Here is a 14,397-nt window from a genome sequence, read left to right on the forward strand (position 1 = left end):
ATAAACCCTTCGTTGGAATGAATGCAGTGAATGAGTGTAGTCAAGCAGGATGCATCTCACCACCTACAGATGGTGAAATGCTTCCTGGGAGCAAAAGTGTGAAAGCACGAGTTCGTTCAGAAATGCAGGTGCTCAGCTGTCTCAAAACAGAATGGCTTCATAATCACGAAGTCCTTCATTATCATGAAGTCCACAGGACAGGAAACTGGCTTCATTATAAGCAATATTTTGATAAACGTGGGTACAGTGGGCTCTCTATACACTCTGAATAAAGAAATTTTAACATAAGCATTTACTGTACTTCATGTAATGCACTTGTCATTTCAACATTTCCAAGAGCTCGGCAGCCAACTGGGTTGGCAGGAGCTTTAGAAAAAGTCAGGTGTACGCCACATAAAAAGGAGAATAAAGAATTTATTTTCTGTCACAGCCCGCCTCTCCCAGATACACAAACTCGTTTTGCAGAATGCACGTGTCATACACTAATATAAATACGCGAACGTGGTCAAACAACCGCCCGGTCACAGTTCAACACGGGGCTGGCGCAAGTCTACACTCACGTGAACCTCAACATGAACATGATTAACAGAGTCGTCATCAGCCACCATCTCTGGTGCTGGTGGTCCTCCACTGTGTTGATCGGAGATGCGGCGGAAACTCTGTGGCCCCGCAGACCAGCCCAAAGGATAGTGGCTGTTTTCCGCACCATCGGCCTGGTCACGCACTCCACGGGCACCTTTTGTCAACAACGGCTCACTGTCTTTCGTCACACTGTCTTCCGAAACCACCTGCAGAGGATATGACAGCAGCTGTTGTGCCCAATGCCACTTGTTCCACAAATGCGAAAGCCTCCTGGTTAGTCTTGCAGAGAGGGTTAGTTGGCAGGGGCCCAGGCCACAGTGGAAGAAACGAAGACGGCCCGTGGCTTGTGAACACCAAAGAGCATGTTCGACGACGATGTTCCATTGATATTCACACCTAAACCTGAGGCCACACTAGAAGAGGTAACAGATGTGCTATGTACACGTGAAGATCTCAAAGTTTTCAAGCCATAAGCAAGGCACTTAAATGTACTCTATTGTGATGACAGCAACCACCGGTAAAGCCCCCCATCACAAGCAACAAAAAGACGCGTGGATGGCAATGTCACGTCGCACAAACAGTGATGAAAGGGACAACTCTGACTGACAACGCATCAAATTAAGCTATCAATAAATATCACATAACATCCTCCTCAAGGAGCAGAATAACAACAAAGCCGTAATTAGTGTGTATAACAGCTGCTACTTAAAATCAAGCCAGTACGGAGACATATGTTGAGAGGAAATAAATCGACAGCTACATTTCTTTCAAATCACCTACTACTTTTGCCAACACTGTCCCACAAAGATTTTGAAATCAGAAGCTCACTCACACCGAAATTGCTCTTCATTTGTCCCTTTAAAACAAAACAGTGATATAAACACATAGAAAATGGGCTGCCATTACCGTAAGTTAATTTTACAGTACAGAGATGTAAGCTACCTGCAATGTCTACTTGTTGAGGACACTTTAGGTATCACTGTACAACAAATGTAACAAGTTTGAGGGACAGGCAGCGAAGGCTGTAAGTACCAGTTCTCATTCAATCTCTCTTTGACTGATTCTTCATTCGAAATGTTATGAATGAGCTCTTTGACTACCGAGACAACACATATCTATGGCATACCTGATGAGTAGGTAAGTCTGACTTATTTGATCCAGGCTGCTTTTTTTTTTTTCTTGGCTTGTTAGCTAGTCATTTCTGGCTTTAGAACAGAGATGAGCAGGCACAGTGGCATCAGGAAACGAGGAAGAGGGGACACGAAGGGTCATCTTTTCCACACCCCAGATATTGTTTATTTGAATTGGCAGCACCACTAGCAGCTTCCTGGGTTTCATGCTCTTCGCTTCTTTCCCTCCTCCTTATTTCCTCCCCCATCATCAATGTCTCCCAAATGCGTGCCATTGCACAATAATAAATTTGGCCCCTCTAGACGTAATTCTACTCAACTGATTTGGCACTTAAGGAGTTAAAGCTGCAGCTTTAACAAAAAACACTTTTAAATCGGACAGTTCATCAATGGCAAAAAAGTTTGTTCCTAGATTATTGGACAGTCAGTACCACCTTAAATATGACATTTTCCTATACTTAAAGCTACTTAAACATCTAATTGCATTAATTAGTCATGTTTTATGACCCACGCACTAATAAAAAAAATGCTGAAAACTTGATCGTCTCGCACGGTCTTTTATAGGCTTAAAGAAAAACTAAAGATAAATGTTTAAGGAATACAAAAATAAGCATGAGCAGAGAAGTTTTTCATGCAACCTATATTGTTTTCGCGAAAAAATATTTCACCACTGTGCCAGTTGTAGGACACACCGAAAAAGTGAATTGTATAAGGAAGAACAATATTAACATTATAGAAGTACAGAGAATTGAAATGGGGGAATTTCAGCACCAACATATGTAAACAACAGAAGCAGTACACACAGTACTGCTGATAAAGGTTACAACCATGACTGCTCGAACAATCGGCAATATATGTGCTGACCTCAACCTCACAGTCCTCATTACATGCCTCTCCTATTAAAGCAGTCAATTTATTTCCAATCAAGAACATGTTCACGTGGAGGATGAGCTCTCTTAGTCATTCTCATCCACGTCAACCTTCGAACAGTAATCTGCATAACTCGCATAGTGGCATGTTCTTCCAACACTTACCATCCAAATCCACTTAGGAAAAAGAAGATGCACTAGTTCAACAAGATCAAAGATTAAAAAGAAAGCACTGAAAGAGCTTCATCCTGAGAGTGAGTACAGTACTTTGGGCTTGGCATATAAGTAGCAGCACGAGATCTACCTGTCCACCCCGAAAAGGTGCTACAAAGCTCTCCTTTAGCCTGCCACCGCAGCGAGTTCAGTCACTGCAGCAGGAAGAGAAGCCTCAGAGGGGAACGAGACAGAGCACGTCAGCTGGCTTGAGTTCGTCAGTCCGTGAGTAAAGAGATGGGGCGAGGGAAGCTAGCTCGCGTCAGACCCCTCGCAGCAGCTTGCTAATGGGGAGCGAGAGAATGCGGCGCCGGGCCCGGCCCTTGCGGCCCCTGCGCGTGGCCGCCCGCGAGCAGCAGCGGCGGTACAGCAGCCAGGCCAGGAGGGCAGCGGCGATGGCCCCGAGGCCCAGCACAGGCCGCTGCTGAGCCAGCTGGGCCAGCCGCGAGGGCGAGAAATACTCAGAGGCGCTCACGGCCTGCCGGCCCTCGTCCTCCCCATCGGGCTGCAGGGCCCAGCCGCCCCAGCGCTGCTTCAGCGACGCAAAGGCCAGGTCCTCGCTGGCCTCCGCCAGGCCTGCCCCGCCAGTGGCCCCCAGGGGCAGGGGCTCCACCGAGAGCAGCTTCTGGGACGTCCACAGGGCACTGCGCAACGGTGCGAGAAAGGCTCTCAGCAGCAGTAGTTTTGGAACCTTGTCTCACTGGACCCACAACTGTGTGTGCTCCCTTTGCACCGCTTTGGACCTAATTCCTGCCACTTAAGGCCTGCACTATGTTGTTTCGCAACTATTTGGATGTGCATCGTGTCGCTTTAGACCCATACTGTGTGCCTGCGCATGCCCTTAGATTCGCAATGTGCCACTTAGCATCTCTTTTGACCCATACTATGTCACTAGGCGTCTCTTTTAACCTGCACTGTAGTGCTTCATGTCTCTTTGGGCCTGCATCATGTTGCTTTGGATCACTTTGGACCCATATAGAGTCCCTTCATGACCCTTCCAATGCACATGGCATCATTCTCGACCCCTTGTGCATGGCAAAATTTACCATTTTGTAGATTCAAAGTTTGATGTAGATGCCTCACGTGACCTCTTTGCATTGTGAACAGGTGTGGTGCAGAGCCATTTGTCTCTGTGGTGGCCTCGGTATCACCAATCATGCATTTAGCCACTCAGAAGTAGCACGGCAGCAAAGCACTCAGGTACTTTTTTCAAGCATTTTGAAATTTGAAAATGCAGAGGGACAGTTGTTTCACTGAACTCGGATACATAAAATGATGCTTTGTTGAAAGCAAGAACTGCCCACTAAGAACACAAGAAAAAGATACTGTATTTACTCGCGTAATTAACCCACTCGCGGAATGACCCCCCCCCCCCTTTCTTCTTGAGAATTTACTTTCTTGTCACCTTGCATGAGAATGCAGTGGGAATATGTTTTTACCTCGGCATGCCTGCTGATGCCATTGACGATCGCAGTAACTTGATGCCGCAGTGCGGGCAGAAATGCTAAAAAGCATTCAAACAAAAAAATAATCTCAACAGTAGCCAGAGACGTGAGTGCGAATGCTGTGGCTCACAATTTAAAAATGATGGTGATGACGATGATGATTAGTGGCCCTCCCTTTGTATTGGGATGTCAGTTGTCAGCAACCGACTTGCCTGTTTTATTCCACTTACTTGCCCTGCTCTTAGCTAACCTAATAGATTTGCCTCTCCTCCTCACCCCTGTTCTAACTCCCATCGCTCCATTCCCCCTTTTTCCCTCATCCGGCTGCTCGAAATTCTAATTTGTTTGATTACTCCCCCTACGCACCCATCTCTTCCCTACTTTTCCTCCACCACTTGCGGAGTGCAACCTGCTGAACACAAAAGAAAGCTTTTGCGTATAGACGGTATTCGTTGAAATATTTAGCGGTCAATTTCTTCGCTTGGCAACACTGGAAACGGCCCCAGACATGGCCGATGCGCCACGGACACGGCGCAGCCTGGGCCACTGCGGCTGCACGCCAAAGAAAAAAAAGACACCGGCGTGCGTCATCTGCTCCGTTCCAATCTGATTCTAAACTGTGGCGCCAACAGAGATGTTATTAATCGCACTCACAGTGAACTCGACACAATACTTTGTGTTCGGCAAAGAGTTCGTAACGTGAAACACAGTCGTATTTTACAGTCTTGTTTAGCACGGACAAGTGCCGCCATCCCGCGGAGCCCGGCGTAACGAGTGACGGCGCACTCATTAACTCAATGGCGCACTCCGCGCACTCACACGGTTGCATGGAGGAGAAGAGGGGTGCCTGATCTGTGGGCCATGCGCACAACGTCGCCTAGCAACAGACGCTTGGCCACAGATATGGCGGCGACCACTTGGTTGCCTGCATGCATTCCACGCCATTGAATACCGAGGATACTGTGCATAAAAAGAACCAGCGAAAAAGGACGCAGGACACGAGATGAAGGAGCACAAACACGCTGCCAGCGGCATGTTTGTGCTCCATAATCTTGTGTCCTGCGTCCTTTTTTGCTGGTTCTTTTTATGCACAGTATGAACCAACCTGCCCAGCATTTTGCATTCTTGCGTATAGCTCCATGATAGCGCTGTGGCGAGCGAACAAGGCACCACACGTACTCCGCACTCCTTCTCTGTTCTGTGCTGTTCTGCGACTTCGCCATTACACTCCATGGTTTTGTTGTTCAGCGGTGTTCCAACCTTTTTTTGTGCGCCTGGTGTGCAGCAGACGATGGGCCAGTACGTGAGCTACACAGCCGGTTTTAAACTGGAGGTGGCGCAGCATGCATTGAAGCATACGGAAACCGCGAGATCGGGTGACACTTCAGAGTTGACCCAGTGCGTGTACGCTACTGGCGAAAACAAGAGGTTTAAGCAATGAACAGGGATTGCCGTGTGTTTTGTGGGTCCAAAAAAGGGAAGCTTTCCGGTGTGGGAAAATAAGTTTTGGAATGCCCTGGCGGCACAGAAGACAATGCACTGTGGGCTAACAAATGTGAAGTGGCAAGCGACCTCAGTGAGGAGGAAAAAAAAAAATTGATTACATAATTACCTAGGTGTTTTTACTAGAAAGGTAAGGTTTTGACAGCACTTCTCTTAGCATCTTTATTGTATGAAATTTTAACTTTTAGAAATTTGTTGAAACTTTTTCCTGCATATTAAACCCTCCCCCAAATTCATGCCGAATTTCCTGAAAAAAAAAAGTGGGTTCATTAGGCTAGTCAATACGGTATTCTTTACAATGACTTTGAACTAGTTTGGCACCGGATGTATCGCGCTCTGAGTGCCTGCAACCCATTGTCGCAAACATGCACCGGCTTCCTCCGTGGGGTGATGGGCTTTCCCACAGTGTACTGGAGACATGGGGTTAAAGGGCAAGAGTAAGGTGCCTATATAGCCCCTCTTGTTTCCTTGGCACTGGGCCAACTCCATCCCCGTGCTTCTCATTTCCCATTCTGATAACTTGGTTCCACTCAAGATGCATGTAAGAGGTTTCCACTCTCCAGATAAGAAAGCCTCCCTGCTAAATCTGTTGTTGTATTTTCTCCCTCAGTTTTTTTAAAGCCCTTGTTACCCCATGCAGTCAAACGGCTCCTGGGATGAGTCCTTTCTTGTTTCTCCCCACAAACATCTTTACCTGCTTTACATGTTGGCTGATTTTTTTCTCTTTGGTGTTCCATTTGTTTTTCCTCTTGTCTTGTTTTTCTTTTGTTTCTTGTTATTGTTATTGTTCTTGTTATTGCTGTTGACATGTTTATGTAATCTTCTTCTTCTTGATTTCTTGATGTTGTTGTGTTTATGCAGTTTTGATATTGATCCCGTGTTTTCTCCTTTTTATCATGACCATCACAAGCCCTCGTTTCTGCCCCCCCCCTATGTAATGCCCAAGACAGGGCCTTTAAGGGTAAATAAATAAATAAATGATGATGATGATGATGATAATGACATAGTCCTTCAGTCTCCGGTTTTCTGATAAAGTGATACACAAAGTTGATCTTTGCTTTGAACCTGTACTGTTCTTTTTTTTTTTCCTATTACATAGGTTATATGAAAAACGAACTTGTCTCCAGACGCCGAGATAAAGCTTTCTTGATAAGAAGAATTGACAATGCAGCGCTCAAGACGGTTCTCAACTCTTTTTATATGCTTATATTAGGCGTGAAATGCTTTTCGCAGAACCCTTATTTAGGATTCTTGTGCACTCGCAGTAGCAGCGCAAGTTTCAGGTTATTGTTTCATGCCTTGCACTGCCCTATATGCCGTTTCCTTCCTAGAAATGACATGAAGGTTAATGGAATAACCATTTGCGTTTTTTAAAAGAGATGCGGGTTAATTGCATCTTGCCTGAACACATGCCCTCATTACATTAATACTGAAACACTTGGGGTGGGGGTCACCACATAAGATGAAAGTTGCCCTATATACACTATAAATAAAGTTAAAAGCAGCAGGACAGCTTCTGTATGTTTGTTTTATGCCATCAAAAATTTTGCAAATCCTTTTAAATGAGCGCAGGCTAGTTACTAAACCATGCCTGTGATATTGCAAATTTAATTTTTCTCACTGAAAATCTCTAAATATTTGCTTCAATAAAAAAATATTCACTTTGAGTCACAACTATTTGAACAAAATCATTATTTACTTCGTGTTAGCTTCAAAACCAAAAACAACGATTTACACACATCTACTCTGCATGGTCAGTGGGCCCGGCATAGGCCATTCTGCAGATAGCTGTGCTGTAGTATGTTAACAAGGAGCTGCTGCACTCTTGCTATGCAGTAGTTCCTTCTGTAGTTTCTTCTGTAGTTGAGTAAAACCATTGAAATTTGTACACGTCCCTTCTATGCAGCTATTTGGTGCAAAAAGATGCACTTGCAAACTAAAGCTCAAGTATACTTTTTTACAACAAAATATGAAATTCTTTGGGTCTTTCTTTCATGTACAGGAAAGATGAATAGCTCCAAACAAGGAAAAAAAACCAGTCTGTGGAGCACCACTTTCGTTAGTAGGGTATTGAACACAAATGAGAAGAACTTAAAGCAAATGCCATACCGCAGCCACTGCTTAGTAGTTAAAGGAGCCATGAAGAGAAAACGCAAGTTTGGTTCATTCGAAAGATTGCCTCGTTAGAACCATACTGACACCACTTTTAACACAAACTTCGCTCAAATAAGCTACATAATTAGGAAAAAAGGGAATGACCATGCGACCCACCAGCTCATTTCCCGCAACAGAACCTATGACGTCACACGAGTATGCTCTGCGATTGGCGGAGGCTGGCAAAAGCAAACACAAGTTAGGCAGGGCTTACCAGTTTGCATAGTGAGCTATATGCCCGTTAAACATACTGCACATTCCTTTTATGACACTAAGAACGGTGGAGTAAACGGTTGAAGTTCCGAATAAACACACAAGCGTGTACACCAACGCGTATGAAACTACCGCCAGCCGAACTCGACATCTCGCCGTCGCCACCGTCGCGCAGACGAATTTTCGGGTTCGAGGCTCTTCGGGGCCAACGAACCGTTCCAGCACGCACAGTCGCGACCTTGCTTGGTATTGTAATCCCTTCACAGGAGGTTGGCCGTCATATCTCCAACCAGCAAAGGTAAAGATAGAAACGAGGGGAGTAAGGAACAGCAAGCAGCGACGAGATAGTGACAGTCGTCGCAGTTTCGGAATGGTGTTGGCTTGCTGCTATTGTAGGAGCTCGTTTCCAGTTTACAACCACTGAAAACTTCAGTTTGTTCGAGTACTTTACAATGAAATTTCGTTGCTACGTTTTGAAATGCCCATGTAGTACGGGCAAATCGTCGAGGGAGTGCGACATCCCCGCCCGTGAGGAGATCTCCTTTCATGTGCTGCCCAACGACGAACCTCGGCGAAGCAAGTGGCTACGTTTTGTGAACTTTACAAACGGAGGAGAAAGAGAGCTAAAGGAAGTACGAGTGTGCACGCTTCATTTCCGAGGAAGTGATTACGGCAGGGACCCTTACGTTAGCTCAGTCCTGGGACATGCTGGCGCTTGTCGCCGACTTCGTCAAATCACCGTCAAAGCGCTCTGACCTTGGGGGAAAAAAATGCCGTACACACCGCGCATTGACGCTCGTATCTTTCTCGTCGAAGCAGAGAGCTCACGCGAACGGCTTTCCATACACGACACCGGCCAACTGGCATAAGCGATACTGCTACTGAAAATGAACTATTAATAACCGTAATATTAAAAATACGGCACATACGTTCCAGTCTGTATTCGTCCGTCGCGACGGGGCTGACAAGGCAGTGGTGCCGACAGCTGGGCGTTCGTCTGTTGTGGCTATTGCGGAATGGTCGCTTTCCGGTCCATCCGCGTATCCCACAACTCCTGCCGCTCGTGCACTTAGAAGCATTGAGCGTTCAAGTGGTGTGAGGTTGTTAAATGCAAGCCCGAGCTTCTCGGCGAGAGTTTTGTTCCCCGGATCAGGCGATTCCATGACTAGGGCTGCGGGTACACTAGGTTTTACTAGTATTTTTAAAATGGCTGCCGTCTCGGTTTCAACACGATTTCCGGTTCCTGTTTGATTCCCGCGTGTGGGTGCTATATGGAGTCGACATACTAAGTATCTGTTTCATGGACCGGCTCGTATGACACCACTGTTCACGTCACGAAATGTGCAATTTAGCGGGAGATTTAAAATTTTGGCTTAAATTGCCTTATTTCTCAGTGAATAAAGCATCATTTGCTTCCAGGAAAGCGCTTAGGGTACTATGAAACACCTAATCTTCCGAATAAAACAAACTTTTGTTTTCTCTTCATGGCTCCTTTAAAATGAACAAGAGCAAGTGACAAATCGCTCACTTCCCATCTTAACAGAAACCAAGAAACCAAGACAAAGACAAAAGTGAAGCAATATACAAGTCAGTTTTCATAGCTGGCATCCCTCGGGTAAGAGTCTCAATTTTCAGCACATACAGTGCCACTAAATGTATCGGTCAAAAACTAACGATCTTGTTGTTCAACCAGCACCTGATTAGTGGATTAAAAGTGGCAAAAAAAAGTAGTAAAAAATTATAGAATCAGGTATATTACCTAGGTGCCGATTCGTTCAGAGGTTGTGGCACTGCCCAATTCAGTGCTTGGCATGGCGGCAGAGCACGCAACTCAGGAGCACCGGGATGGTTCTGGAAGACCTTGGAATACCGGTAGAGTCGGTTTCCTAAGAAATGTGAATTGGAGCTTTTTTTACACACATGAAGATACACATAAATGTTACCAGGTGAACACTACAGTCTGTGGCAACATATAACACCACAGATACTTAAAAAATGCCCAATAGAAAACAAGTGCTCAACAAAATGTCTGAGCCCATACTACTAATTCTGGTGACTTGTAATACACGTTTATGGATCACTTGGGAGGAAGTAAAGAACCATAAAAAGAGATACATTGGGGTGGGCTTTGTGACCGCTCAGTAGAAGCAACACATTCGAGGTTTTAAGTTACATAACACATAATCATATGTACCTCATTCGCCACGATAGTGCACAGGGGGACGCGAGTACATAACACTGAAAAAATACAAGCCAGCTGATCTGGACGGGACAGCACTTACTCGCATTATGAGCCCTTTTTAGCCTCCAAAAATCTATGCCTATTCAAGTGCTTTCACTACGCGAGGTAGTGTTCATACTCCTTTCTTTCGGCCCAAATGTCTACTTCGCACAGCCTTGCACATGGAAGGAGCCACTTCTACAACTCACTCTACTGCTACAGATCCTTGGCCAGTCAGTGCTGGGTTCCAAATTCAGCTTCAGAAGACACTGCTTTAAAGCAGCCACCAAGACAAAATTCAACCTTGTTTAATTTGAACTCGCTATACTCAATTCCAGCACCAAAAGGTGTTCGTTTAACCCCTGAAAAAAGATACGAAATGTTGAAAAACTCAAATTTCATGTCGCAGGGTGTCAGCAGTGACATAATAAGGGGTTAGCAGGTTAGCACTCAAGTGGCACTATCAAACGAAACTAGAGGCCCCACTACAATCGCACAGTCATGTTTCTTGGTGGTGGCCTTGTTCAGCGGCTGCCAATCGCACACACAGATCACTGTGGCATTGCAAGGACCTGGTGAGAATGTAACTGGTGAGTTTCAATTGCTTCATCTGTTTTCGTTAATGGCTGGCTTCGTCGTTAGAAGTTTGCATTGAAATTGGCACCACTGTCTTTGAGATAAAGCAGTCTTTCGAATGAACCAAACTTGTTTTTGGTTTTATGGCCCTTCTAAAGAAATAGTACATCACAACCAGCTTCTTCCGTGCATTAGCCAACACACAAAAGCGTTCCTTTGCGAAACAGGAGTTAACCTATACTTGTAACATAGTATGTATGCCAACGAGCATACTACCGCAATAAAAAAAAGCAAGAAACAAAACTGTTGTATTATATCTGAAGCTTCCCAAATTCGAAGCTATCTACAGGTTATCTACGTTTGCCTGTTTACGCCCAGTGCTATCAGCACTCAAGGTCATACACTTATGGCCACTGTGTTGCCGCTGTGGGAGAGGTGATTACAACAAAGCAGCTGTATTGCAGAAAATGACAATGCAGTAAAGGTAATCCACAAACCACTGCTTTTGTATGCATGTTTATGATAGAAAGTGGGGGGGGGGGTTCATTATACGAGGGTTAAAAATTTTTTTTATGCCTGATGTAGGGGGTGCATTCATTATGTGAGTGCATTCATTGTAAGAAAATATGGTGTGTTGCATTTTCTATTGCTCCTGCCAACAGTTTGTGAAAGTGAGCAACCTTGATGCCTCAATGCCTCTTTTCATTCCTTTATCTGCCAATCGTATCTCTGGCCATCAGACTAGTTGCATGCCCATGCTTTCCTTCCAAGAGGCTCCTCACTTTCAACCTTTGCTTTTTTTATTTTTATTAATTGCCGCCTTTGCTAACATTTTGCACATCTGTAATGCATGCTGAGTTGTAAAGTTATACTCGAGAAACCTATTTATGCCATCGTGAGAACTTAAGTCGAATCTTTTGTGGTCCAGTGCTTCATTCACTCCAGTGCCATCTGGTGCTGCAGCAATTGCCACATCCATCAGCGGAGTCAACGCTTCAAGTTTATGACAGGTGTTGCACACAGGCAGAGTGAAAGCAAAGGCAGCGGCCAATAGCGGTTTGTGTTTTTGTGAATCTGCGTGTGCAGTTCTCTCCTTTTGCATTTTTTACTAAACACTTCAGTCCAAGCAATGCTCAATGAGATGTTTCGAAGCACGCAGCTGTGACCAGCAAAGCAGCCGCGAACTCCAGAAGCATGCATAGTCCCTTTCCATAATGTGCACGAGTGTTTTGCGACTTATAAGGTACCTGAACATGACGGTGTGTAAGCAGGCTGCGGGCAACAAAAGTGTTTGCGCCTACATAAAGCCAACGATGCTTGTGCATTAGTTACCAAGCATACACACAAAGAAGCTGACCAATAGTACGAACCTTCCCTCCGGGATGCGACAAAGTGGTGATGAAACATGAGGGTGGCAAAAGACGGCAAGGACTTATAACAGCAGCTGAATGAATCCCATTAGCCACTCCTATTAGTTGTGCAAACGGTGCACCAGTTCTCCACAGTGCACGTGGACTCCCAGAGCCCAAAGAGTGCCCAATAGAGGAAACATGGAGGCAGGAGCACCAAATTTGAGACACGGTGGTACCATAACATAGCAACTCTGTGTAGCAAGATTGGACATTTCACATTAGGCAGTAGACAGATTAAAAGTGTTTCAATGCAAACATGACGCATCCTAATTTCTGGTTGCAGCTTTATTCACTTTAAAATAACATGGGTCATTCTAACATTCCGTGTCTCCCTGTCGTGCAAGGCCAAGTGCTTGAGCAGTAATTACTGTGTTTGGCTACGTGACTCCCAGATTACATGACATTTTTGCACTGGCCCCTAAAAGTTATACACCTGGGGATTTATTGTGTGGCGCATACCACTGCTTCAACATTAAATAAATAAAAAGTAGGATTCATACCTTCCATCCGCTTTGGAAGCGATAGATCACTGGGAGGTGCAACAGCAGCAGCAGCAGCAGCAGCAGCGTTGGAGTTTTCAAAAAAAGGGGCGACTAGTCCTGTAGTTGCATACTGAACCAGAGCATGCAGCAGCCAGTAGCAATCTGCGCAAGATTAAAAATGAAAACAGTAATTATTATTTTCAATATTTCATTCTGCTGTGGCTTCAGCGTGCCTCAGCATCACTGCCGTGTGCACATTCAAGATGAGAAGAAAATGCCAAAGCTGAAAAAACCTTGCAAAATACCAAGGCTTGTTCAAGAAGGGGCATGGACTCTTCGTGGTTCTTGAAATAGTACAATGAAAATTGGCTGCAGTTAAATTCACGTGAATTTTGCAAGCACTGCAAATTTAAATATTCGAGGTTTTTATTTTTCTGAAACAGCATTAGAGATAAAATATATAGTACATAATAAATAGAGGAAGAGTGAAACGGTGTGAAATCAGTTTCATTTATTTTTTTGCAGCAAAAGTGGGGCCTGTTTGCCTCTTCCACTATGGAATCCCACAACTGTAATGCAGTGTTTCAGGTCAATATTGCAGTTTCCTTTCTGAAATGCTAAGATAATTTTTGCTTCAAATGTCAACATCCCTTTCAGTCACAAATTATTATATTAACTGCAGAAAAATTCCATACTTGGAGGTTTAGCAGTGTCAAGTGTCTAGAGGTAAGAAAAACAGTTCAGTCTTCCTAGAATACTTATTACGTAAATGGCGTCGCGTCCTCATACGGAGGCACCATAACTCAATCCTGCTTTTCCCTATAAAAAATAATAAATATCCTGAGGCAGTTTACAAACAAGGAGGTGAAATAATTTCTGCACATGAAAGAGGTGTTTTTAGCCTTTATAGCTGATTTACGCCGCAGTAAAAGAGAACTTAGGACAGCAACACACCGGTGCTTCCACAAAACTTGGTGGCGTACATTTTGAAACGATGTTTATGAGTGCAGTTCCGCCATTCTACATCACATGGTGCTACCTTTCCCTTCCGTAGCTTTCGAACAACAGCCTCACCGCTCTGCAGCATGAACTCTTTTCGTTTTCACGAGGAAAACAACGAAGAAAGTCACGTCTCCATATGGAGACATGGTGACTGAAAGGGATATGTGCAACATTCTGCTGGCGGTCCCTTGACAGTTGATAACTCGTACAAACAAAATTACGACTTAGAGACGCACTTTTGGAACAATGTTCAGTATACAAACACAAATAACAGCTTTATGAGGAGGTGCACAAAGGCAGGTTTAGGTCTCCCCAGACTGTTTAGCAGGCTTCTGTAAAGTACTAAGAGGAGTGATGGAGAACAAATGAATTAATTGGAACCTTTTTGCATGTGGGTTGTGTCAATGCAGTTGGAGTCGCCGTACACAGCAATTCGCCCAGAAGACTTGGAACTGCCTGTTTGCACTAAACCAAGGATGGGGACCCCTTCGACGCGATCTGCCTTTTTCCCCAGTACTTCCTGGCCTGAAATGCAGTCAAGAGAAAGCACTGTTACCGAACTGCCACACATACATTAGCAAATGTTACTAAGTGC

General features: G+C 44.8%; 1 protein-coding gene across 3 annotated transcripts in view; it reads right to left on the minus strand.

Annotated features, from left to right (window-relative positions):
- Nucleotides 1-396: 396 nt before the first annotated feature.
- The window catches only part of S1p (membrane-bound transcription factor site-1 protease), a 65,034-nt gene continuing 51,033 nt past the window's right edge, over nucleotides 397-14,397 (minus strand). For 2 of the 3 annotated variants that reach the window (XM_077687142.1, XM_077687141.1), the window contains exons 22-26: nucleotides 14,184-14,327; nucleotides 12,819-12,962; nucleotides 9,869-9,995; nucleotides 3,270-3,438; nucleotides 397-788 (exon numbers count right to left, since the gene is read on the minus strand). In XM_077687142.1, the coding sequence (XP_077543268.1) occupies nucleotides 522-788; nucleotides 3,270-3,438; nucleotides 9,869-9,995; nucleotides 12,819-12,962; nucleotides 14,184-14,327 (851 nt within the window). In that variant the 3' untranslated portion in view covers nucleotides 397-521. Of the gene's footprint in view, nucleotides 789-1,169; nucleotides 3,439-9,868; nucleotides 9,996-12,818; nucleotides 12,963-14,183; nucleotides 14,328-14,397 lie in introns of those variants that run through there. The other variant, XM_077687143.1, reaches the window with a different exon arrangement.

Source organism: Haemaphysalis longicornis, unplaced genomic scaffold (assembly GCF_048455015.1).
Source record: "Haemaphysalis longicornis isolate Haplotype H1 unplaced genomic scaffold, Haemaphysalis longicornis Haplotype H1 scaffold_1, whole genome shotgun sequence".
NCBI lineage: Eukaryota > Metazoa > Arthropoda > Arachnida > Ixodida > Ixodidae > Haemaphysalis > Haemaphysalis longicornis.